The 26971-nt window shown below is 40.9% G+C and overlaps 1 protein-coding gene and 1 long non-coding RNA gene across 5 annotated transcripts in view; one reads left to right on the top strand and one right to left on the bottom strand.

Annotated features, from left to right (window-relative positions):
* The window catches only part of SMARCC1 (SWI/SNF related, matrix associated, actin dependent regulator of chromatin subfamily c member 1), a 166999-nt gene that overhangs the window by 6303 nt on the left and 133725 nt on the right, over positions 1-26971 (top strand). For all 4 annotated transcript variants that reach the window (XR_014823048.1, XM_084988231.1, XM_021068731.2 and 1 more), the window contains exons 2-6: positions 5697-5816; positions 14898-14983; positions 19876-19957; positions 22693-22785; positions 25801-25870. Coding sequence is in view for 3 of the 4 variants with exons in the window: in XM_084988231.1 (XP_084844357.1) it covers positions 5697-5816; positions 14898-14983; positions 19876-19957; positions 22693-22785; positions 25801-25870 (451 nt within the window). In the remaining variant the exon portion in view is untranslated. The remainder of the gene's footprint in view (positions 1-5696; positions 5817-14897; positions 14984-19875; positions 19958-22692; positions 22786-25800; positions 25871-26971) is intronic.
* Positions 529-9998, bottom strand: LOC146397299 (uncharacterized). Its single transcript, XR_014823162.1, has 3 exons — positions 4039-9998; positions 2540-2911; positions 529-1234 (listed from the first exon to the last, which is right to left on the bottom strand). It is a non-coding gene; the product is annotated as an uncharacterized LOC146397299 (long non-coding RNA).

The following is a 26971-nucleotide window of genomic DNA, read 5'->3' as shown; positions in this document are numbered from 1 at the left end:
TCTCAGCAACTATATGAAATAAACATGGCATTTTAGTACCATTTTTATTGATGGGTTTATGCATGCATTCAGTGAACAATTGAGCATCACCATTTCTGGGCATTTGAAATGTAACTCACTTAGGGAGTTCCATGGTGGTCTCTTGGTTAGGATTTGGCATTCCCACTGCTGTGGCTCAGACTTGATCCCTGGTCTGGGAATTGAAATCCCACATCAAACCACTGCGTTCTACAGCCAAAAAAAAAAATTAAAAAAAAAATAATTCAAATCTTCACAATAGTAGGTTCCCTTGTGGCACAGAACATTAAGCATCCAGCATTGCTCCATTTTGGATGCAGGTTCACTTCCTGGCCCAGGAACTTACACATTCTGCAGGTGTGGCCAGAAAAAAAAAAATCTTCGCAATGATCTTGGATAATAGATAACATGAGAGAAACCTGAGGCTCCAGATTTAAATAAATTCTAAGATTATAGTTAGGAATGGCAAATTTGGGATACAGCGTTCTCCCTGGCTCCAACTCCCCCCTCTTTTTTTTTTTTTTTTTTTTTTTTTTTGCTACAAATACTCTTTCTTTAAGGAATTCATAGTGCTATGGAATAAATAGACATAGGCACTTACTGGTGAAGTCCAGGTGATTTCAAATTAAAAGAGAACTTCCTTGTGTTATTTTTGTCTTCTGAATGCCCATAGGAGTTGCTCAGTAAATATTTGTTTAATAAATGGACAGGTTAACTAGTCCAGGAACCATTTAGACTTTATTAATAAGTTGGCTTAGCAATACGGAAGGGGGAGTGAATGCTTTTTGATTGGCATGAGCTTCAACTAGCCAAAGCAGTCCAGCGGAGTGACCACTTTTGGTAAGTGGAAACTGAAGCGCAGAGAGGGTAACTGTGTGCCTGAGGCTGCATTTTAAGTCTACTAGAAGCACAGAAGACTGTTTCTCTGCCTCAGCTTCCTACTTTATATTATTGGGTACCTATTTTTCATCCTAACTTTGAAATCATGAGAGGTTGTATTTTTGTCCTAGTTGTAAGTGATTCTCAGAGGATAACACCTTATTGACTGCAGGTTGATTCTTTGGAGGTGAAGTAGATCCGAAAGCCAGTAAGTTCCCAGGTGGGTTTCTTCCCAAAGTTTGGCTCACTCCTGAAGTACCGATTTAAGATTTTATTGAGTTCCTGTCGTGGTTCAGCAGAAATGAATCTGAAATGAATCGAATTAGAGCTGTAGCTGCTGGCCTGTGCCACAGCCACAGCAGTGCCAGATCCGAGCTGCATCTGTGACCTACACCACAGCTCATGGCAACGCCAGGTCCTTAAGCCACTGAGCAAGGCCAGGGATCGAACCTGCATCCTCATGGATACTAGTCAGATTCCTTTTTTGCTGAGACACAATGGGAACTCCAATTTACCTTTTGATTAAAAAAATAAGGTTCATGGAGTTCCTGTCATGGCTTAGCGGTAACAAACCTGACTATTATCCATGAAGACGTGGGCTTGATCCCTGGCCTTGCTCAGGGGTTAAGGACCCGGCGTTGCCATGAGTTGTGTAGGTTGAAGACCCGGCTCGGATCCCACGTTGCTGTAGCTGGGGCGTAGGCTGCTGGCAACTACAGCTCTGACTTGACCCCTAACCTGGGAGCTTCCATATGCCTTGGGTGCGTGCGGCCCTAAAAAACAAACAAAAAAAAAGTTCAGCAGCATGGTTTTCTTAAGACCCAAAAAAAGTTTTTTTTTTAATTTTTTTAATTTTTTTTTATTTTTTATTTTTTTGTCTTTTGTCCTTTGTTGTTGTTGTTGTTGTTGTTGTTGTTGTTGTTGCTATTTCTTGGGCCGCTCCCGCAGCATATGGAGGTTCCCAGGCTAGGGGTTGAATCGGAGCTGTAGCCACCGGCCTACGCCAGAGCCACAGCAACTCGGGATCCGAGCCGCGTCTGCAACCTACACCACAGCTCACGGCAACGCCGGATCGTTAACCCACTGAGCAAGGGCAGGGATCGAACCCGCAACCTCATGGTTCCTAGTCGGATTCGTTAACCACTGCGCCACGACGGGAACTCCCAAAAAAAGTTTTTGATAGCTTTTAAATTCTAATAACTTTTAAAACCTTGTAGTCATACATTGGCTGCCTTTTCAGTAAGTATGAGATAAAGTTTAAAACTAATATGTTAAATGTCAAATTTCATTTATGCGTTAAAAATGTTATCTTTTCATTTACATGTTTGACAATTATTGTGGGTGATTAGGAGAAAGTAAACAGTTAAATATTTTTTAGTTAAAAAATTGAATTTTAAAATATCTAAGATAATCGTTTTGATGGGGTTTTTGAACCTGGCCATTTTTATTCTGAAACTGTAGGGTCGCTCCCATGAAACTTTTCTCATCCGAGTGACAGTATGTTAGATGAGACGTGTATAGATAGTCTTGAAGTTTATTTATTTATTTATTTTTAATTTTTTTATCTTTCTGCCATTTCTTGGGCCGCTCCCACAGCATGTGGAGGTTCCCAGGCTAGGGGTCGAATCGGAGCTGTAGCCACCAGCCTATACCGCAGCCATAGCAACCCCAGATCCGAGCCGAGTCTGCGACCTACACCACAGCTCATGGCAGTGCCGGATCCCTAACCCACTGAGCAAGGCCAGGGATGGAACCTGCAACCTCATGGTTCCCAGTTCGATTCGTTAACCACTGAGCCACGACGGGAACTCCTTGAAGTTTAGAACATATATGAATTACGTATATAGCAGTCATTAAAAATTACTCTTTGCCTGAAGGGTTGATTTAGTTTTACTTGAACAGCCTTTCTCCAATGGTCCCTTTTTCAGTTTTATCACTGTTCACTTATCTGCAGATATCTGAAAAACAAAAGTATGGTTATTAAGTTTTTTTTCTTTTGCCATTTCTTGGGCCACTCCCACGGCATATGGAGGTTCCCAGGCTAGGGGTTGAATCAGAGCTGTAGCTGCCAGCCTACACCACAGCCACAGCAACGCAGGATCCACGCCTCGTCTGCAACCTATACCCAGCTCATGGCAACTCCAGATCCTCAACCCACTGAGCAAGGCCAGGGATCAAACCCGCAACCTCATGGTTTCTAGTCGGATTTGTTAACCACTGAACCACCACAGAAACTTCTATATTTTTTTTTTTTTTTTAAGGGCCGTACCTGCTCATATGGAGGTTCCCAGGCTAGGGGTCCAATTGGAGCTGTAGCTGCTGGCCTATGCCACAGCTACAGCAATGAGGGATCTGGGCTGTGTCTGTGACCTACACGACCAAATCCTTAACCCACTGAGGCCAGGGATTGATCCCGCGTCTTCATGGGTACTAGTTGGGTTTGTTATCGCTGAGCCACGACGGGAACTCCTGGTTATTAGTTTTTTTATGTTGCTTTACCATGTATAAAAAAACTGCAGTACCTTAAATGATCCCTTTGAGAAGCTCGTTCTTACTAAAGACTATAAAGTTGTCTTGTGAGTATGTACTGTATATTTCACCAGTTCTGTAGGATAAACTTGAAGAGTTTATTTTTGTTTATTCATTTAGTGATTCCAGCATGCAGCGATTGATGTGAAATCTCAGTTCCTAGACCAGGGATTGAATCTGGGCCACAGTGGTGAAAGTGCCAAATCCTAACCACTGGACCACCAGGGAACTCTCAAAGAGTTTATGAAAGATTATACTGTGTTGAGTGTTATTGATTACTTACTAATTGAGTATTAAAGATGTATTATGTTGAGTAAATTAGAAAAACGATGTCGAATTTTCATTTGAAAGTGTATAGTTCTCAAAAAGGTAGACCTGATGTTTTTTGTGGGAATTGACGTATGAAAGGAGAATTTTAAGTAGTTTTTAATATTTAAAAATTACTTACCTTGGAGTTCCCATTGTGACTCATTGTTTAATGAATCTGACTAGGAACCATGAGGTTGCAGGTTTGATCCCTGGCCTTGCTCAGTGGGTTAAGGATCCGGCGTTGCTGTGGCTGTGGCATAGGCCGGTGGCTACAGCTCTGATTAGACCCCCCAGCCTGGGAACCTCCATATGCCGAGGGTGTGGCCCAAAAAAGACCAAAAAAAAAACAAAAAAAAATTACTACCCTAACAATTTTTAAGTGCCCACACACATATTTAAAAAAAAATCATTAAAAACCCCATTTTATTATGCTTAGAGTTCCTACGTATTTGGAATTTAGAAGAGCGGGGCGGGAGGGGGGACGACAGTTGTCTCTGCTCAATGATGCCTTGACTGGGGAGATTTGCCAGTGGGGGTGGGGGCAGAATCACCTGGAATCTTTACTCATGTGTCTGGTAGTTGTGCTGTCAGTCTTCTGGGGCATGAGCTGTGGCTGGTGGCCACTTCATGTCCATTTGGCCTCTCTGTGTAGCCTGGCTTCTTGAGAGTATGGTAATGTTAGGGTGGTTGGACTTTTTCATTGTGGTTCAGGGCTTCAGAGGTCAGTGTCCCAAAAGAACTATGTGGAGACTATATGACCTTTTTTGACATACCTCAGAAGTCATACAGCATTGCTGCTTTTGCATTCTGATATGGGTCACTAAGGGCAGGCCTGATTCTATCGAAGAGGGCATAGACCTCCCGCCTTTTTTTTAGGGCCGCACCCGTGGCATATGGAAGTTCCCAGGGTAGGGCTGAAATTGGAGCTGTAGCTGCAGGCCTACACCACAGCCACAACAATTCCAGATCTGAGCCGAGTCTTTGACCTACACTACAGCTTATGGCAATGCCGGATCCTTAACTCACTGATAAGTCCAGGGATTGAACCTGCATCCTCATAGATGCTAGTCAGATTCGTTTCCGCTGCACCACAATGGGAACTCTGGTATCTCTCTTTAGATGAGAGGGATGTCAAAGAATTTGTGGACTTATTTGAAAAACAGCACAGTCAGCTCCCTGGTCATAGATTGTTTACATTCATCCCACATACAAAATACTCTGGCTAATAGGTCTCATTCCATTGTAGCATTATGCTTGTGTTTGAGGTACAGGATCTTGCCATTAATTTAAGGTAGTTCAGGTGCAGATAAGATGACTTGGGTTTGGTTTCTTGGGCATGGTATCTCTCATTCTTTTTTTTTTTTTTTTTGTCTTTTTAGGCCCACACCTGAGACGTATGGAGGTTCCCAGGCTAGGGGTCGAATCCAAGCTGTAGCCGCCAGCCTACACCACAGCCACAGCAGCACGCCAGATCCAAGCCTTGTCTGTGAACTACTCCACAGCCTATGGCAACCCTGGATCTTTAAGCCACTGAGTGAGGCCATGATCGAACCTGTGTCCTCATGGATACCAGTCAGAGTCTTTTCCACTGAGCCACGATAGGAACTCTGGTATCTCGCATTCTTATGATCTGTAAACTATCTGTTATATATCCCTTCCCAGTGCCCCCCAGTATCCCGTATTTGTTTTTTGGTTTTGGTTTTCATGGGCACATCTGTAGCATATGGAAGTTCCTGGGCCAGGGATTAAATCCCAGCTGTATCTGTGGCAATGCCACATCCTTAACCTGCTATACCACAGTGGGAACTCCAGCCACTATTTGTTTATATAAACTTTTACATCAGAGTGCATGTCTCAGACACTAAAAATCTGCCGCCATGCTAGTACCTAGGTACTAGGAAGTAAGCTAATGTCTTTAGCACAGTCGTCCCAATTTTTGAACCCCTGTGTTTATCTTGCAGTATGTTCATACAGATGCTCCTACGAATAAAACGCTGGCTGGACTGGTGGTGCAGCTTCTCCAGTTCCAGGAAGATGCCTTTGGGAAGCATGTCACCAACCCGGCCTTCACCAAATTACCTGTAAGTGTATCATCTTAACACACTGGAGCATCTTCAGTTTTTGTACTCTTGGGTATAGTTTATAGCTCTTTTACTTCACTGTTCCTATTCTATAGAATAAGGAAAAGTAGGAATCTCTACAGAATCTTAGCTATAGAATATTACTGCTTTTTAACTGTAGGAAGCATCTTTTTCTGGAGTCAATTAACATTTGCATTAAATATCACAACAGTTATTACAGAGATATAACGTTTAACTATATTGTAACTTCCTTATTGTTTTTACCAAGTGTTCTATGTTCTTTGTGCTGATTCAGTTCTATGCCTAGAATGCTATTTTGTGGAATTTTTTATGTTTTGTAGGTGGGATTTTCGTGAGCTTATGTAAGAATGTGATTCTGTTCCTCTTGCCATTGATATTTTGACCGAAAGTTTGGCTTGTTATAGAAATACTGGGTTATGCTTTATTTCCTTTTGAAATTTGTAGGGAAAAACCTGATACTACCTTTTGATTTTCTTCTTTTTAATACTGATGTTTACAATTCAGAAATAATGTCTAGTTGTGATAAGTCATTATCCGAAGGCCCAATTATATTCTTTAGCTCAGGGAAGATTCAGTCTAATAGTTATCTCTGTTCTCCTATATTCCTTTATTTTTTTTAATTTTTATTTTATTTTATTTTTCGTCTTTTTGCCTTTTCTAGGGCCACACCTGAGGCTTATGGAGGTTCCCAGGCTACGGGTCTAATTGGAGCTGTAGCTCCTGGCCTTCGCCACAGCAACTTGGCATCCGAGCCATGTCTGCGACCTTCATCACAGCTCATGGCAATGCTGGATCCTTAACCCACCGAGCAAGGCCAGGGATTGAACCCACAACCTCATGGTTCCTAGTCGGATTTGTTAGCCACTGAGCCACAATGGGAACTCCCATTTCTTTATATTTTTGAACTCTGTACAAATACTGGATTTCCAGGAATTACCTGTCATATGTTTTTTCATAATTTTTTGTTTTCCAATTTTCCAGTATGGGTTGAATTTTTGTAGTTGCCAGTCTGCTGCTAGATGCCTCCACTGAATTTTTTATTGGTAGACATTTTTTTACTTCTCAAAAGCTTTGATTATGTGTTCTTATTTTATCATTAAACCGTTTGTTTTAATGACTTGCCCAAATACAATTGAGAATAAAAAAATATTGTTTTCCTGATCTAGCAATAAATCGGTTTATTTTGCTTATGATATTTTTGCCATCCAGACATTTATTTTCGTTTAGTTAAAATTTTTTTGGCCGCCCATGCCATATGGAGTTCCAGGCCAAGAATCAGATCTGAGCCACAGTTGCACCCTAAGCTACAGCTGTGGCAACGCTTGTTCCCTAACCCATTATTTTGGGCTGGGGATCAAACCTGTGTCCCAGTGTTCCCAAGACACCTCCCATCTCATTGTGGTCTGGCAGGAACTCCATAGTTAAAATTTTTTGCTTTTTTTCCCTTTTTTCTTGCTTTTAAGGGCTGCACCTGCGGCATAGGGAAGTTCCCAGGCTAGGAGTCAAATCTCAACTACAGCTGCTGGCCTACACCATAACCACAGCAATGTTGGATCCTTAACCCACTAAGCAAGGCCCGGGATTGAACCCATATCCTAGTGGATACTAGTAGGCTTTGTTTCCGCTGCTTTGCCATAATGGGAATTCCCTTATTTTTTAAATTTTTATTTTTTATTAAAGTATAGTTATGCCTGGTCAAATATATTGATGTGCTTTTTTTTTTGTCTGTCTTTTAGGGCCATACTTATGGCATATGGAGGTTCCAGAGCTAGGGGTAAAATCGGAGCTCTAGCTGCCGGCCTATGCCAGAGCCACAGCAACTTGGGATTTGAGCTGAGCCTGCGACCTCTGCTACAGCTCACAGCAACACCAGATCTTTAACTGAGTGAGGTCAGGGAACGAACTCAAGTCCTCATGGATGCTAGTCGGGTTCGTTAACCACTGAGCCATGATGGGAACTCCTGATGTGCTTTTTTTGAATCATAATGGGAAGCTTTCTCCACTTATAGGTGATAAAATTTTCAGCCATTTGTTCTTCTGGTATTGTGTTGTCTTTTTTTACATATAATTCTCTTATCTATCTAGAATTTATCTCAGTGTTCAGTCTGAGCAGTGGATCCAGTTTTATCTTTTTCCACCTGATTATTCTTTGTTATCCCAGCAACATTTATTTATTCATTTTTTTATCTTTTTATTTTTTTGCTTTTTAGGGCCGTACCCGTGGCATTATGGAGGTTCCCAGGCCAGGAGTCAGTTCGGAGCTACAGCTCTTGGCCTCGCCACAGCCACACCAGATCCAAGCCACATCTGCAGCCTGTACTATAGCTCATGGCAACACCGGATCCTTAACCCACTGCGCAAGGCCAGGGATCAAACCCGCAACCTCATGGTTCCTAGTATGACTCATTTCCGTTGCGCCACAAAGGGATTACCCTCAGCAACATTTATTAAAGAATACTTCTTTTCCCCACTAATTTGAGCTCAGCAGATATTAAATGTTTTGATTATGTGACCAGTTCTAACAGTTTGAAGAGTAATACAGTGTATCGTTTGTTCTCAGTGGCCTTCCACTCTAGTGAACTGTATGAATAGAGCTTTTGAGGCTCCTGATCTCAGGAAATGTTTTCTGGGGGAAAGGACATTTGAACTGAGTCCTAAAAGTAGATTATGACTTCTTCCGGGAAATTCTGTGGAAGATGGAATTTTTCAGATGATGATAGCAATGTGAAGGCCCGAGAAAATTTGATACTTTAATGTAGTTGCAGATAGTTCAACAGTGTTAGAACAGAAGACAATAGGCTGAGAGATGGACCAGAATCAGTTGTTAAAGGACAGAGTTACCGTGTTAGAGGTGTAGCTTTTATCTTGGAAGTGATTGGCAACTATAGCAGGGAGAGAGTAGAAAGAGACTTATTCAACTTTGGGTTTTAGAATAATCCCTCAAGCTTCAACATGAAGAATGGACTGGAAACCATTTGAAAGCTAGTTCTCCCTGAGCAAGCTGCTCTAATAATCCAAGTGAGCTGTGATGACAGCCCGTGGAGGAAAGAGTGAATTCAAAGACAACATAAAGGAGAGTAATCAGGGGCTTCCCTTCGTGGCTTATTGGAAATGAATCTGACTGGTATCCATGAGGATGCAGGTTCGATTCCTGGTCTTGCTCAGTGAGTTGAGGATCTGGTGTTGTTGTGAGCTGTGGTGTAGTTGTGGACATGGCTTGGATGTGGCATTGCTGTTGCTGTGTTATAGGCTGGTGGCTGCAGCTCAGATTTGATCCCTAGTCTGACTTCATATGCCAAGGGTGCGGCAGTAAAAAAAAAATTAAAGTGTAATCACCTTGTGATTTGTGTTTGTGTTTTAGGTAGGGGGAAGTTGTGGGGCTGTAATAAAAAATTTGGTGGGATGACTACACTGAGAAGATACCTCTAGCACTAAGGGGAAAGCCAGAGTTTAAAAGCTGATTTCTGATATTTATATGTATGACTGATTCACTGCTGTACACTTGAAACTAGTATAACATTGCAAGTCAACTATACTCAAGTAAAATTAAAAAAAAAAAAACAGGTTTCTGGAGAAAGGTACTCAGTTTAGTCTAACAACTGAGGTGTTGAGGTTGGCTTTCCTGTAGGCACCTTGGATTTAGAAATAGTAGGAAATAAGATCTGGAGTTCTAGAGAAAGGGTTGTATTGAAGAAATTTGGGAGTTAGTGGGTACTAGTTAAACTCATGTGCGGAGCAAGATCATTCCTTCTTTTTTATTTTTTAACTAATCTTTTAAAAATACTATTTTTTAATGATTTTTTCCATTATAATTGGTTTACAGTGTTCTGTCAATTTTTACTCTACAGCAAAGTGACCCAGTCATACATACATATATATTCTTTTTCTCACAATATTCTCCATCATGTTCCATCACAAGTGACTAGATATGGTTCCCTTTGCTATATAGCAGGATCTCATTGCTTATCCACTCCAAATGCAATAGTTTGCATCTACTAACCCCAAACTCCCTGTCCATCCCATTTCCTCCCTGCATTGTTTTGTAATTGTTGATTATTTATGAAGTTAAGCATCCTTTCGTATTTATTGACCATTGGGCTATTCTTTTTAGGGGAGTGCCTATTTAAACGTTTTGCTCATTAAAAAAAAAAAAAAAAAAAATCCAGTCGTCTGTCTTCTCACATGGAAGTTCCCAGGCCAGGCAGGGATAGAATTCAAACCACAGCAGTGACCTGAGCCACAGCAGTGACAATGCTGAGTTCTTACTCACTAGGCTTCCAGGGAACTATTTTTTTTCAAGGAATTTTTTTTTTATGTATTTTGCATATGGGTTCTGTGTCAGAAATATTTATTCCAAGTATCTTCTTGTCAGCTTATCTTTTTATTCTCATGGTGATACCCTTTTTTTTTTTTTTTTTGCCTTTTAAGGGCTGCACCAGTGGCACATGGAAGTTCCCAGACTAGGGGTCGAATCAGAGCTGCAGATGGCTGGCCTGTGTCACAGCAACAGAAACACCAGATCTGAGCTTCGTCTGCGATCTACACTGCAGCTCATGGCACTTCCAGATCCTTTAACCTGCTAATTGAGGCCAAGGATCAAACCTGAATCCTCATGGATACTGTTCGGATTCTTAAGCTGTTGAGCCACAGCAAGAAGGTTCTCAATTATAATATAGAGCAGGGATCAGTAAATTTTTTCTGTGAAAGGCCTGATGGTAAATTTTTTTTTCAGCGTGGGGTGTGTGTCTGTGCACGTGTGCGTGTGCAGCATGCAGAAGTTCCCAGGCCAGGGATTGAACCTGTATTACAGCAATGACAATGCCAGCTCCTTAACCACTAGGCCACCAGGGAATTCTAGATAGTAAATATTTTTATTTTTTTTTATATTTTTGATTTAAAATTTTTTTATTAGGAATTTATAATATTCTATCAATTTCTGCTATAGAGCAAAGTGACCTTGTCATACGTATATATACATTCTTTTTCACACATTATCTTCTATCATGTTCCATCACAAGTGATTAGCTATATAGTTCCCTGTGCTATACAGCAGGATCTCATTGCCCATCCACTCCAAAAGCAAGAGTTTTCATCTACTAACCCCAGACTCCCAATCCATCCCATTCTTCCCCCCAACCTCGACAAACGCAGGTCTGCCCTACATATCGATGAGCTTTTCTGTCCTGGAGATAAATCATTTGTGTGATATTTTAGATTACACATAAAAATGATAACATGTGCTTTCTGACTTACTTCACTCAGTATGAGTCTCTAGTTCCATCCATGTTGCTGCAAATAGCATTATTTTGTCCTTTTTATGGCCGAGTAGTATTCCATTGTATACATGTACCACATCTTCCTAATCCATTTATCCATTGATGGGCATTTAGGTTGTTTCCATGTCTTGCCTATTGTGAACAGTGTGGTGATGAACATATGGGTGCATATGTCTTTTTCAGTGAAATTTTTGAATGTATACCTAGGTGTGGGATTGCTGGGTCATATGGTAGTTCTATATTTAGTAGTTTTCTGAGGTATTTCTACTGTTTTCCATAGTGGTTGTACCAGTTTACATTACCACCAGGAGTGAAGGAGCGTTCACTTTTCTCCACGTTCTCACCAGCATTTGTTATTTGTTGACTTGTTAATCATGGCCACATTAACTGGTGTGAGGTGGTACCTTATAGTAGTTTTGATTTGCATTTCTCTAATAATTAGTGATGTTGAGCATTTTTTCATGTGCCTGCTGGCCATCTCTGTGTAGTCTTTGGTTGAAATGTCTATTTAAGTCTTCTGCACATTTTTCGGTTGGGTCGATTGTTTCTTTGTTGTTGAATTATAGGAGTTGTTTGTATGTTTTTGAGATTAAACCTTTGTTGGTTGAATCATTTGCAAAATTTTCTCCCATTCTGTGTGTTGTTTTCTCATTCTTTTAATGGTTTCCTTTGCTGTGTAGAAGCTTTTGAGTTTGTTTAGGTTTCATTGGCTTATTTTTGTCTTTGTCTTTATTCTAGTAGGTGGATCAAACAAGATGTTGCTGTGATTTATGTCAGAGAGCATTCTGTCTAGGTTTTCCTCTAAGAGTTGTATAGTGTTTGGCCTCTCATTTAGGTCTTTAATCCATTTTGAGTTTATTTTTGTGTATGGTGTTACACAGTATTCTAATTTCATTTTATCACATGCAGTTGTCTAGTTTTCCCAGCACAGATAGTAAATATTTTTATTTGTAATATCTACAGAAGGTCAGTTAGTAAAATACACAGTCTGCGCTGCAGCTTATCTTTGCTTATGTTGCGTGAAAGTAGCCGCAGACAATGAGTGTGGCTTTGTTCCAATAAAGCTTTACTTACGAAAATCAAAATTGGGCTGGATTTGGCCTTTGGGCCATAGCTGGCCAATCCCTGAGGTAGAGTGATTTATAAAGTATTTTCTTTATGCTTTTTGTGCTCTTATAATGGAATCTTTCCTACTCTAAAGTGATAGCTGTATTCTGCTGTGTTTTCTTCTAGAGGCTTTATTGTTTTATGTTTTACGTTTTATAACTATAATCCATCCAGAATTGATCTGTGTTTATCCTGTGAGGTGGTGGTAGGGTCATGATTTCTTTTTTCTTTTATAAAGATGTGCTAACTGTGGTTCATGCATTTTGATAGCTAATGTTTCATTATCTTTTACTTCTAAAATAGTTTCTTTTTCTTTTTTTTTTTTTTTTAATTAGGATTGCACCTATGGCATATGGAGGTTCTCAGGCTAGGCATCAAATTGGAGTTATAGCCACCAGCCTGTATCACAGCCACAGCAATGTCAGATCCAAATCACATCTGCAACCGACACCACAGTTGACAGCAACACTGGATCCTTAACCCTCTGAGCGAGGCCAGGCATCGAACCTGTGTCCTCATGGATGCTAGTCAGATTCATTTCCTCTGAGCCATGACAGGAACTCCCTAAAATATTTTCTAATTTCTTTTTTTTTTATTTCATTTTTATTTTTTTGTCTTTTTGCCATTTCTTGGGCCGCTCCCATGGCATATGGAGGTTCCCAGGCTAGGGGTCGAATCGGAGCTGTAGCTACTGGCCTACGCCAGAGCCACAGCAACGTGGGATCCGAGCCGCGTCTGCAACCTACACCACAGCTCACGGCAACGCCGGATCATTAACCCACTGAGCAAGGGCAGGAATGGAACCCACAACCTCATGGTTCCTAGTCGGATTCGTTAACCACTCCACCACGACGGGAACTCCCTATTTTCTAATTTCTTTTTTTTTTTGTCTTTTTTTTGCTATTTCTTTGGGCTGTTCCCGCGGCATATGGAGGTTCCCAGGCTAGGGGTTGAATCGGAGCTGTAGCTACTGGCCTACGCCAGAGCCACAGCAACGTGGGATCCGAGCCGCGTCTGCAACCTACACCACAGCTCACAGCAACACCGGATCGTTAACCCACTGAGTAAGGCCGAACCCGCAACCTCATGGTTCCTAGTCGGATTCGTTAACCACTGCGCCACGACAGGAACTCCTCTTTAGCCTATATCTGATAATACTTTTTATTTTTCAACTTTAGTATCTGTTGACTTTAATCTTTTTTTTTTTTTAGGGCTGCATCTGTGGCTTATGGAAGTTCCCTGGCCTAGGGGTCAAATCAGAGCTACAGCTGCTAGCCTGTGCCACAGCCACAGTAACTCAGGATCCGAGCTGCTTCTGTGACCTACACCATAGCTCACGGCAATGCCAGATCCCCAACTCACTGAGCGAGGCCAGAGATCAAGTCCCCATCCTCATGGATACTAGTCGGATTTGTTTCTGCCTCACCACAATAGGAACTCCTGACTTTAATCTGAAGTTATGTGTAGAGATGTTTTCTTGTAATCTGCTCAGTAGCATGGACCTGAATTTAAGTTTTTTGTTTGTTTGTTTGTTTGTTTGTTTGTTTTTTGTCTTTTTAGGGCCATACCCACAACATATGGAAGTTCCCAGGCTACGTGTCGAATAGGAGCTGTAGCTGCCGGCCTGTGCCACAGCCACAGCAACACCAGATCTGAGCAGCATCTGTAACATCTGCAACCTATGCTACAGCTTGTGACAACGCTGGGTCCTTAACCCACTGAGTGAAGCCAGGAATTGAACCCTCGTCCTCATGGATGCTAGTTAGATTCTTAACCTGCTGAGCTGGAACTCCCACATGCACGTGAATTTTTAAATGATTTTAGTACAGTTGAACTGTTGAGAAAATTTTTATGGATTACCTACATAGTCAGATACTCTCCTGAGTATTGATGATAAAAGTTTGAATAAGAAACTGTTCCTGAGAGTTCCCGCGTGCCTCAACAGGATCATCGGCATCTTGGGAGTGCTGGCATGCAGGTTCAGTCTCCTGCCTGGCCTAGTGAGTTAAGGATCTGGCATTGTCACAGCTGCTGCATAAGTCACAGCTGTGGGTTAGATCTCATCCCTGGCCAGGGAACTGTATGTGCCACATGGTGGCCAGATAAATCTACAGACCAGTCATTTCAGTATTATTATGCTGTGAGTGGTTTGCCTGTGTGCAGTAGTGGTATACATTTGTGGTTTGAGAGAATATTTTAGCTGGGGGTTCAGGGAAGGCTTAGTCTGAGAAATAAGTCTTGTTTTACCTACCTAGTACATTATTCATGTTAGATTTAAGTGCTGGCACTACAAAATTGTAATGTCTTGTGCCTCTTCTCAGACTAAATAGTAAGTTTTCAGTGATAACTGTTTTTGTTTGTTTGTTTTATCTTTTTGTCTTTTTAGGGCCACAGCCATGACATATGGAGGTTCCCAGGCTAGGGGTCCAATGGGAGCTGCAGATGCCGACCTCTGCCACAGCCATAGCAACGTCAGATCCGAGCCAACCTGCGACCTACACCACAGCTCACGGCCATGCTGGATCCTTAACCCACTGAGTGAGGCCAGGGATTGAACCCACAACCTCATGGTTCCTATTTGGATTCGTTAACCGCTGAGCCATAACGGGAACTCCCAGACATGAATAATTTTGTCAGACCTTTTATTTTTCTCATGTATAACTTGTATCTTTTTTAGGCAAAATGTTTCATGGATTTTAAAGCTGGAGGCACCTTGTGCCACATTCTTGGGGCTGCTTACAAATATAAAAATGAACAGGGATGGTAAGTTTTTATATTTATTTGCATATTTTGATATGATATTTAAGTCATTTAATGTTAACCTGTACTTTATTTGTATGTTAGATGAGCACATTGTGCATATTGTGATTAATATGCAAAGTAGATTGTCTTTTATCTAGAGTCCTAATTTACTTTGTGCCTACCCCTAGGAACAATATCAAACATTTATTAGGCAAGTTGTTTTTTCATATATGGTTGTATGTAGATAATAGATGGGTGTGTATTATTAGCAAATTGGAAGTTAGGCTCACTGTGAAATATGTAATTAAATATTTTGAACTTAGAGAATGTGCTGAAACATAGCAGGGTTTTTGTTTTTTTTTTTTGTCTTTTTACCTTTTCTAGGGCCGCTCCAATGGCATATGGAGGTTCCCAGGCTAGGGGTCCAGTCGGAGCTGTAGCCGCTGGCCCACACCAGGGCCACAGCAATGCTGGATCTGAGCTGCGTCTGCAACCTACACCACAGCTCACGGCAACACTGGATCCCCACCCCACTGAGCAAGGCCAGGGATCGAACCTGCAACCTCATGGTTCCCAGTCCGAGTCGTTAACCATTTGGCCACCACGGGAACTCCAAACATAGCAATTTTTTTATCAAAAATTTTTTTTTGTCTTTTTTGTCTTTTCGGGGCCACACCTGCAGCTCATGGAGGTTCCCAGGCTAGGGGTCTAATCGGGAACTACCCACAAATTTTGTTTTTGTTTTAATTTTTGTTTTTTTTAGGGCTATGTGTGCAGCATATGGAAGTTCCCAGGCTAGGGGTCCAATTGGAGCTGTAGCTGCCGGCCGATGCCACAGCAACACCAGATCCAAGCCACATTTGCAACCTGCACCACAGCTCATGGCAACGTGGGATGCTTAACCAGATCAAGTCCAGGGATCAAAGCCGAGTCCTCGTGGATGCTAGTTGGGTTTGTTACTGTTAAGCCACGACAGGAAGTCCAATATAGCAGGGTTTTCTTTTTTTTTTTTGTTTTTTCCGTATCTTTTTTTTAGGGCCGTATTTGTGTCATATGGAGGGTCACAGACTAGGGGTTAATCAGAGCTGTAGCTGCCAGCCTACGCCACAGCAACGCAGGATCCAGGCCTCATCTGTGACCTACACCACAGCTTACAGCATCACTAGATCCTTAACCCACTGAGCGAGGCCATCGATCGAACCTGCCTCCTCATGGATGCTAGTCAGATTCGCTTTTTTTGCTGAGCCACGATGGGAACTCCTCGAGATGGCAGTTTTAAGTGTTCTGGTGAGGCAGACCTTCAGAATGACAAACATCCAGCGTTCCCTGCTGAGGACACAGATGAAAGGCGTCTGGCTCTGAGGAGTACTGATTATTGGGAACCCGGTGGTGGAGCTGAGATGAGAATCCCTACTATTGTTCCTACTGTTTTGCTTCTTCCTTTTCTCTTTCTTTCCCCTTTCCTCACCCTATCTTTCTTGCTGCTTTCTTCCTTTTCTTTCTTGAACTCTGGGGTTTGTACCGTCTCAATGTGGAAGTTTTGCTGTTAGGACTATTGAGTGTTTAATGGTGTTGGGTTAGGGATAGAGGTTAAAAGGGTGCTGGAGTGTGTTGACTTTAAGTTATTTGGTAGTTTTAGTCGTGTTGCGCAGTTTCTAATCTTAGCATTTTTTCTCAGAATACTCATGTAATTTGTATTTTTTAATAAAAGTTAATCTAATTCAACAATTTTTAGCTGGTAAATGCAAATAAGTATTCACATCAATAATCAGGGCAAGATTATAATTACTTATTTGTAGTAAATAGATGCAGACTTGTGTCTATTTGCTAGAAGTTTTCTTTTTCTTTTTTCTTTTTTTCTTTTTAGGGTCGCACCCATGGCATGTGGAGGTTCCTAGGCTAGGGGTCTCATCGAAGCTACAGCTTCTGGCCTGTGCCAGAGCCACAGCAGTGCCAGATCTGAGCCGCATGTGACCTGCACCACAGGTCACGGCAACGCTAGATCCTTAAACCACTGATTGAGGTGAGGGATCGAACCTGCAACCTCATGGTTCCTGGTCGGATTTGTTTCTGCTGTGCCATGACAGGAACTCCAGAACTTTTATATATGGATGAGTGTTTGATAGATACTGTTTTAAAAATGGGCATGAGAATTTATTATCAGATGTAGCGTTCTGTTTTTTAGCTTTCTTTTTAGCTCTGGTGCTGCACCTCTTTACCATGGTGTTCCCTGATCTATTGACAGTGTGCCTGGGTACTCTCATATATAGTTTGTATCCTTGTTCTAGATTCCCAGTTGGAACTCTTTCTTTACTGGTTTTCTTGTTTAACTTGTATCTATGTTTCTTGTTCAGCTATGTTTCTTGTTGAGCTTGTAACCTGATCTGGACTCTTGAAGACAGAGTCTCAAAGTGAAATGACTTTTCCTAAGTCACATTTTAGGGGACATGCCAGTACAATGAAATATTTTTACCTGAAAAGATTTAAGGTGGTTTAGAAAGATACATAAAAGGAGTCATGTTTAAATTAAAAATGGGGCTGAAAAAGATGTAAAGGGATAGAGTTGGAGACTTTTAAATGGGGTGAAGAATAAGAATGTTTTCCAAGTCTTCTATTCAGTTTGTACCAGAAATACCTCCTTTCAGGTATAATAAACCTAACTGCAATACGCACTTTCCCATCTCCTCTGATTTAGACACTTGCAGTGAGTGGATCACTTACATTCCGAAGTGCATATTTTAGTAACTGCCCACCCATTTGGATATCTGAATAGTGACCCTTCTTCTTCGTAGTGGGTCTGACTTGCCCCATATCTAAGATACTGTTTTGAACTTTGTGTTCTCCGTTTGAACCTCACAGTGTAGCTCACAAGTTTGCTGGTTTCCTTATTATAGCCACTTTCTTACTTCAGCTTTCTTTTAGCTTCTGGTGATGTGTGGCTGGAGTAGCATATATATGATGTTGCATGGGAATACCTGTTAAATTATTGGCATTTGTCTTAATGTGAGAGGTGACCTTTTATTTTTCCCTATGACACTATTTGCTGCTGATATTCATTTCTTATAGACAAGCTTAGACCTTTTTTGTTTATTTATTTATTTATTTATTTTGGTTTTTTAGGGCTGCATCCATAGCATATGGAAGTTCCCAGGCTAGGGGTCGAATCAGAGCCATTAGCACTTAAGATAGTCTTTAAGCCTTACATTGAGAAATGTTGGTCAGTTGGATTGTTTAATTATAAAAGATGATTTAGATCTTTTAACTTGTGAATAAGTATCCTTTTTTTTTTTTTTTCTTTCTATGGCCGCACCTGTGGCATATAAAATTTCTTGGCTAGGGGGTCGAATTGGAGCTGCAGCTGCTGGCCTACACCACAGCCATAGCAATGCTAGATCTGAGCCACATTGCAACCTATGCTGCAGCTTGTGGCCACTGGATCCTTAAATCTGAGGGAGACCAGGGATTGATCCTGAATCCTCCTGGACACCGTGGTTGGTTTTTAATGTTTTTTTTTGTGTGTGTGTGTTTTTAGGACTGCACCCATGGCATATGGAAATTCCCAGGCTAGGGGTCCAATTGGAGCTGTAGCTGCAAGCCTGTGCCACAGCCAAAGCAACTTGGGATCTGAGTTGAGTCTTCGACCTACACTGCAGCTCATGGCAGTGCCAGATCCTTAACCCATTGACTGAGGCCAGGGATTGAACCTATATCCTCATGGGTACTAATTGGGTTCGTTACTGCTGAGCCACGACGGTGGCTCCTCTGTCTGGTTCTTAACCTGCCGAGCCATCATGGGAACTCCTAATTATCCATTTTAATAGCTTTTTTTTTTTTTTTGTCTTTTTGCTATTTCTTTGGGCCGCTCCCGTGGCACATGGAGGTTCCCAGGCTAGGGGTTGAATCGGAGCTGTAGCCACTGGCCTATGCCAGAGCCACAGCAACGCGGGATCCGAGCCACGTCTGCAACCTACACCACAGCTCACGGCAAGGCCGGATCGTTAACCCACAGAGCAAGGGCAGGGGTCAAACCTGCAACCTCATGGTTCCTAGTCAGATTCGTTAACCATTTCGCCACGACAGGAACTCCTGCAGGTGCTGCTTTAAAGAGACCAAAAGAAAAATGGTAAAAGACACTTTCACGTTTATAAAAGGTTTAACCACATGGAAATGACTAAGAATGGGTGAAGGCAACACCAGAATGTTATGTTTGGGTACTTAGGTGATGAGACATTGGGGAAAGATTAAGTAGAAGTAAATAGATAAATTATACCACATTTAGGACAGTAGTATGCTCAAAGAGAATACAGACACAGTTGAATTTGAACAGATGACTTTTATATGTAAAGTAGACATATAATGTTATACTTAAAGAATGGTGTAGTAGTTTACTGCCTTTGGATCTGTTCTATGTAAGAATCTGCTCTATGATATAAAATCTCAGATTTAAGGAAAACAGGATATTTCTTGGAATTGGTACTTCATTGTGACTGGAGTGGGTCGTAATGTAACTTTTTTTTTTTTTTTTTTTGTCTTTTTGTCTTTTCTAGGGCCACACCCAAGGCATATGGAGGTTCCCAGGCTAGGGGTCATATCAGAATGGGATCCGAGCTGCGTCTGTGACCTACACCACAGCTCATGGCAATGCCGGATCCTTAACTCACTGAGTGAGGCTAGGGATTGAACCCGCAACCTCATGGTTCCTACTCGGAACCACACTGAGCCACGAATATCACAACATTTAATATTTTATGAAGGTGTTGACTCTGTGCTTTCTTATACTACTCAGAGATAATAGCTCATACATTTCCTAGAGTGCTATTTTAATTTTTAGATCTTTCCAACTCACTTACATTGAATACTAAAACCAAGTTTTTAAAGTGGGAGACAAATTAACGATTTTTCTTCTCTTATAGGCGGAGATTTGATCTACAGAATCCATCCCGAATGGATCGTAATGTTGAAATGTTTATGAACATTGAAAAAACATTGGTGCAGGTACCTGAAAGTTAGAGTGTTAAAATTTTCCTTTAATGTACTTCAGTTCTAAGATTGATATTACATTGCCAAAAGATCAGAGCAAGGCAAGATTTCTGAAATTAATGTTCTATTATTTTTATGAGTTTGTGGATTAGCACTGTTAAGTATGACTAAAACTTGTCATTTACATAATATTGATCTTAAACTTCTGGTGTAATAATTTGATCTTTTTTTTTCTTTTTGCCCTTTGTAGGGCCGCTTCCCTCGGCATATGGAGGTTCCCAGGCTAGGGATCTAATCGGAGCTGTAGACGCCGGCCTACACCAGAGCCACAGCAACACGGGATCCGAGCCACACCTGTGACTTAACACCACAGCTCACGGCACTGCGACGGGAACGTCCTGATTTTTATTTTTTTATTTTTTCATTTTTATTTTTTTGCTTTTTAGGGCTGTACCCGTGGCACATGGAGGTTCCCAGGCCAGGTTCCGAATCAGAGCTACAGCTGCCTGTCTACACCACAACCACAGCCAGTTGGGATCTGAGCTGCGTCTTCAACTTACACCACAGCTCAGGGCAATGCCGGATCCTTAACCCACTGAGCAAGGCCAGGGATCGTACCCGCACGTCATGGTTCCTATTTGGATTAATTTCCGATGCGCCATAACGGGAGCTCCCTGATTTTTAAATATTGATTTCAGTTAATCTGTTATTTGAATATCTTTCATTTTTTTTTTTCGCCTTTTTGCTATTTCTTGGGCCGTTCCCGCGGCATATGGAGGTTCCCATGTCTAATCGGAGCTGTAGCTACTGGCCTACGCCAGAGCCACAGCAACGTGGGATCCGAGCCGCGTCTGCAACCTACACCACAACTCACGGCAATGCCGGATCCTTAACCCACTGAACAAGGGCAGGGACCGAACCCGCAACCTCATGGTTCCTAGTCGGATTCGTTAACCACTGCGCCACGACGGGAACTCCCTCTTTAATTTTTAATATAAGCACACTCTCATCCTACTAATCTCTTGTTTATACAGTCATTTTTTTTTTTTTTTTCTTTTTTTCTGCCCTGCGGCATATGGGATCAAATTTGAGCCCAAGTGCCACCTACACCACTGTAGTGGGAATGCTGGATCCTTAACCCATTGTGCTGGGCTGGTATTGAACTTGCATCCCAGTGCTGCAGAGATGCTGCTGATCCCATTGTACCACAGCGGCAACTCCTATACGGTCATTTTCTTTGAATTTGTTTCATGGTTGTACCGTGAATATAGATCTTATACCCACAACTACCTTATGATTTGGAGAAAGAACACTTAGTTTTCTTTTCTTTCTTGGTATTTTTATCAATGGGTAAAAATTTTTTTTTTTTTTTTTTTTGCTTTTTAGGGGCACCCCTGTGGCATATGGAAGTTCCTAGGCAAGGGTTGAATCAGAGCTGCAGCTGCTGGCCTACACTGGAGCCACAGAAACACCAGATCCAAGCCTTGTCTGTGATGTACACTACAGCTCATGGCAACACTGGATCCATAACCTGCTGACTGAGGCCAGGGATTGAACCTGTATTCCCATGGATACTAGTTGGGTTTGTAAACCACTGAGACACATTGGAAACTCCTCAATGGGTCACTGAATTAACCTTCCTGGGAAAAGGCAGCTAACAAAAATTCAGCTAGGTATTATCATTAACTTAATGCTTGACACTTGTCTCATGGAACTGTTAGAGAAATAACTGAGTGTTTTTTGTTTGTTGGTTGATTTTTAATGATGGTTTGGAGAGTTAATGTGCATGTATTAATCATTACTATTTATAAGATTAGAAATGGGAAAAAAGAGTGAGAATCCACAGTCTTTATATTTTAAGTAATGTACTTGATGAGCCAAAATGGGCATTTCCCCTCCTCCTTCCCTTCAATTTGGGACTTAGACTGCAGGGGATTAATATATCAATATGGTACTTTAATGAAAAAGATAATGAATTTCTATTTCTTTTTCTTTTTTTTTGTCTTTTTAGGACCGCACTCACAGCACATGGGGGTTCCCCAGTTAGGGGTTGAATCAGAGCTGTAGCCATTGGCCTACACCACAGCCACAGCCACGCCAGAACTGTGTCTCTGTCTGTTACCTATGCCACAGCTCATGGCAATGCCAGATCCTTAACTCACTGAGCGAGGCCAGGGATTGATCCTGCATCCTCATAGATACTAGTCAGATTCATTTCTGCTGAGCCACATGGCAACTCCAGATAATGAATTTCTTTAGGTCATGAGTCTCAGCATTTTTTTGCTCTAGTGTACCTAGCTGCAGAGTAGGCATCTGGTGATGGTATTAAGTGACCTGCTGAACATTTTACATACTCTTCCAAAGTACATCCTCATGTTTTTTTTTTTTTTTGCTGTTTCTTGGACCGCTCCTGTGGCATATGGAGGTTCCCAGGCTAGGGGTCAAATCGGAGCTGTAGCCACCGGCCTACGCCAGAGCCACAGCAACGTGGGATCCGGGCTGCGTCTGCAACCTACACCACAGCTCACGGCAACGCCGGATCCTTAACCCACTGAGCAAGGGCAGGGACCGAACCCGCAATCTCATGGTTCCTAGTCAGATTCGTTAACCTCTGCGCCACGACGGGAACCCCCATCCTCGTATTTTAAGCAGTATGGCTTTGAGTGCCAACTTTTGACTTTAGGATCAATGCATAAATAATGTGACATTACTTTAAAAAAGAATTTCAAAATTTATCCTTTTTTCCTCAGAGCAATTGTCTGACAAGACCCAACATCTACCTCATTCCAGATATTGATCTGAAGTTGGCTAATAAGTTGAAAGATATAATCAAACGACATCAGGTATATATGATCACTTCATATACATTTTGTAGTAGTAAACTTCTTAAAAATCTCAACTAAATTATCTTTTGATTTCTGCATGTGTCTGCATTAAATGAAAGTTCTCTCTCTTCGGGTTCTTAGAGTACCAAACTTTCTTCTCTCCCTAGAATTATTGAGATGTAGTTGACACATACCATTGTTTAAGGCATCCAGAGTGATAATTTGATAACAGTGTATTTCCTAGAGTAGCATTTAATAAAATCATTGATACAGAGTCATCATAGTCTTACTTTGAAATATGTTTACATGGAGTTACATAGACCAGTGTATTCTGCAAATAAAGTGAGAGCTGGTGACACAGTTGTTGAAAGGAAGAGATCAGATATTACATCAAATAAATGTGCTTCCTCTCATTACATGTATTTATATTTATCAATTTAAAGAAATGACGGGAAAATTCCATTTTCACCATAGCTTCAAATCCTGTCTTGATTTACATGCACCAGTGCTGTCTTCTGATATCTACATTAACTTTTTGTAACTTCATTTTAAGTGGGTATTTTTGCATGTGTAAGTTCGTGACTACATGTGTGCCTAAACTATAAGCAAACCCATGTCATAGTAAACTAGTTGAGGACACCCAGTTAGAAGGTAATTTTCTTTCTTTTTTTTTGTCTTTTTGTCATTTCTTGGGCCTCTCCCATGGCATATGGAGGTTCCCAGGCTAGGGATCGAATTGGAGCTGTAGCTGCTGGCCTATACCACAGCCACAGTAATGCGGGATCCGAGCTGCATCTGTGACCTACACCACAGCTCACGGCAATGCCGGATCCTCAACCCACTGAGCAAGGCCAGGGATCGAACTTGCAACCTCATGGTTCCTAGTCAGATTCGTTAACCACTGACCCACGACGGAAAGTCCAAGAAGGTAATTTTCTGAAATAGTATTATTTGAGTGACAAAATTGTACCAATTCTTAGGATTAGTTGAGAAGCCTCATGAAGTATCTGTCTTTTTTATGCTGCAAGAGAGATTGCCAGTTGGATTTTGTTTTAGCATTTAGTAAAATGTCTTCAGATTTCTCAAAGCAAATATTTCTTTTTTCGTTGTTGTTGTGTTTTTTATTTTTTATTTTACTCAATGAGTTTATTACATTTATAGTTGTACAGTGATCGTCACAACCCAATTTTATAGCATTTCCATCCCAAACCCCCAGCGTATTCCCCCTACCCCCCAACCTGTCTCCTTTGGAAACCATTAAGTTTTTCAAAGTCTATGAGTCAGTATCTGTTCTGCAAAGAAGTTCATTGTGTCCTTTTTTCAGATTCCACATGTAAGTGATGGCATTTGATGTTGGTGTTGCATTCAAAGCTAATATTTCTAATACTTCCTACAACTGGAGATTTAGTAGTCTTTTTCTTATATTCATCATCTGTACCAAAGAGAAGGATAATAGAATTGTGCCTTCAGAGCAGACAATCTGATCTGTTTCCTTTTTTCCCCTACCATTAAGACTTTGAACAGATCACTTAGCCCTTTCTCGTTTAGACTTTGTCTTCATTGGAAACATTCTCAGGTGTTGCTTAATTACAGGTGGAATGTTAGAGGGCAGAAATGGAACAGATTAATCAACTGGTTATTGCTTTCCAGCTGAAATAATAAACTCTTTTTGCTCTGGGTCCTTTTGGGAAAAGTTTATATCTTTGCCTACAGTTTATACTAAACATTTAGCTGTCATATTTCTTAAGACATCTGACTTAGTAATTAATTCCTAGGGATAACCTCAGTTGGGATATAAAGATCTTCCTGGCTTCATAGATTCATAGAGAAGAGGTCTTAAAAGCTAGTGATAGTAATTCAATAAGCTAGTTATTTAATATTGATGATCAGGTCTTTGCTCAAGGATTTAAAATGCATCAATAACTCCATTTTTGAGCGCTTAACAAATTAATCAACTGTAACTGCTCTTAGCTCATTGTATCTGTCAACTTAGTCCTAACAAAATTCTTGTGAAATGGGTTTTATTGTTACTACTCTATTTCACAGAAGACACCGAAGCACAGAAAACGTTAAATATTCGTACCTTATCATGTAAGTAGTAGATGGTAGAGCTGATGTTCAAACCCAGGCCTGTCTGATGGACTCCAGAGGCCAGAGTCTTCCACAGTGTGCACTTCTCTTGCCTCACACTCATTAGATGTTGACATCCCCTTTTCAGCATCTGGTCTTGCTGTTAAAAGTGTGCTCAAACACTTCTAGTGATTGAGAATTCCTTGCCTTATTTGATAGCTAATTCATCTTTAGATAGCCCTAAATTTAAGTTGAGAATTTTCCTCCAGTTGAAAATAGCCTTTTTATGTTTTTCTGATTACAATATTTATAAATTATCATTGTCAGAGACAAAAGTTAGGTAATATGTTAAGATGCTACTTACACCGGATTTTAAGACTTCTCATCATTCTTATGGTCTCTAGAATGAACACTTTTGTGTCTCAGTAACTTCCAAGTCGCGTTCTAGACTGTATGAGTATTCCAGCTGTGACTGTCTAGAACTTGACTTTAGCATTTGTATCATCCACTGTTGTAACATTGACTTTAAACAATAGTGGCGTATGTGCTAGAGTGAAGTCAAATGTTCACCTATATGTGTATAGCCCTACATAGTGACTCATGGCCTAAGTTTGTGTTGATTCACTTCAGGTAATACTGATAATTTGTGATAACTTTGAAGTAATTTTTAGAATTAGTAGGAGGTACTTAAATTACCAATATAGTTACCCAGAGAGAGAGAGAAAGAGCATTAGTTAAAAGCTACTTGTATTATTTTTCAATACAATAATATAAACTCTATAAATTATTTTTGTATTTATCATTATCCCTTTCCTTGACTAAAAAAATGTTATTGTCTTAAGGTAATGCTCTTGAAATATAATAAATGAAGTAATACCTTTATAATTGTTTTCTTACATCTGGCATCTCATAATTTGTTTGCCATGTTTTTATTTTTACATTATTTGCTTATTTGTTTTCCAGGGGACATTTACTGATGAGAAGTCAAAAGCTTCCCACCACGTTTATCCATATCCTTCCTCACAGGAGGATGGTAAGTTAGTTTTTTAGTATGAACTGATAAACTCATACTTCATTAGATTTTTACCTTATATAAGCAAAGGTTCTTTAAAAAACATCTTTTTTTTTTTTTTTTTTTAAAGATTTTCAAGTATTAAATCCCTGGATGATTTAAATTTGTAGTTTCTGTTGTTCTCGTCGTGGCTCAGTGGTTAACTAATCAGAGTAGGAACTGTGAGGTTGCGGGTTCAATCCCTGGCCTTGATCAGTGGGTTAAGGATCTGGCATTGCTGTGAGCTGTGGTGTAGGTCATAGACACGGCTCAGCTTCCTAGTTGCTGTGGCTCTGGCATAGGCCAGAGGCTACAGCTCTGACTAGACCCCTACCCTGGGAACCTCCATATGCCATAGGTGCGGCCCTAGAAAAGACAAAAAGACAAAAAAAATAAAATAAATTTATAGTTTTCTGGTTTTTTGCTGTATCAGGCTTAGCAGACTAATTCTGTTATATCCAACTTTCTAATTGTTAGTTTTATTTCTTTGTTGGAAATCATTATCTGGGTGTTAAGTCTAGGTGAGGTTTATGTGTTTATTGACTTTTTTTTTTTAGGGCCACACCTGTGGCATATGGAAGTTCCCAGGCTAGGGGTCGAATTGGAGCTACAGCTGCCACCCTACGGCACAGCAACACAGAATCCAAGCCTTGTCTGCGACCTACACCACAGCTCACAGCAATGCCGGATCCTTCACCCACTGAACAAGGCCAGAGATCGAACCCGTATCCTCATGGATACTAGTTGGGTTCGTTGTTGCTGAGTCATGACGGGAGCTACTGAATCAAGTCTGCTAGTAGGCGTAGCACATCCCTGCAGGACATCTATACAGGAAGCCAAATTATATCAGATTTGAATGGCTAATTACCCCATGCTGAGTGTTTTTTCTGACCAGTACAGTTATGCTAGAAAGCAATAAGGAGAAGATTACCATACAGTCCCGGTATGCGTGAAAATTAAGAAATATATTGCCAAAGAGTGTTATGTAGGTCAAAGAAGAAATTACAGTGGAAATAGACAATCTTTGAAACTGAATAAGAACTGAAAAGGTAAAAGAACATTAAATTTTGAAGGGTGTACCTG

Source organism: Sus scrofa, chromosome 13, assembly GCF_054392235.1.
Source record: "Sus scrofa isolate SSC_HxYL_T2T_F1_AM1 chromosome 13, Sscrofa_HxYL_maternal_Yorkshire_Landrace_v2.0, whole genome shotgun sequence".
Classification (NCBI taxonomy): domain Eukaryota; kingdom Metazoa; phylum Chordata; class Mammalia; order Artiodactyla; family Suidae; genus Sus; species Sus scrofa.
Note: the sequence above shows the minus strand (reverse complement) of the source record. Positions and strands in the feature narration are given on the sequence as shown.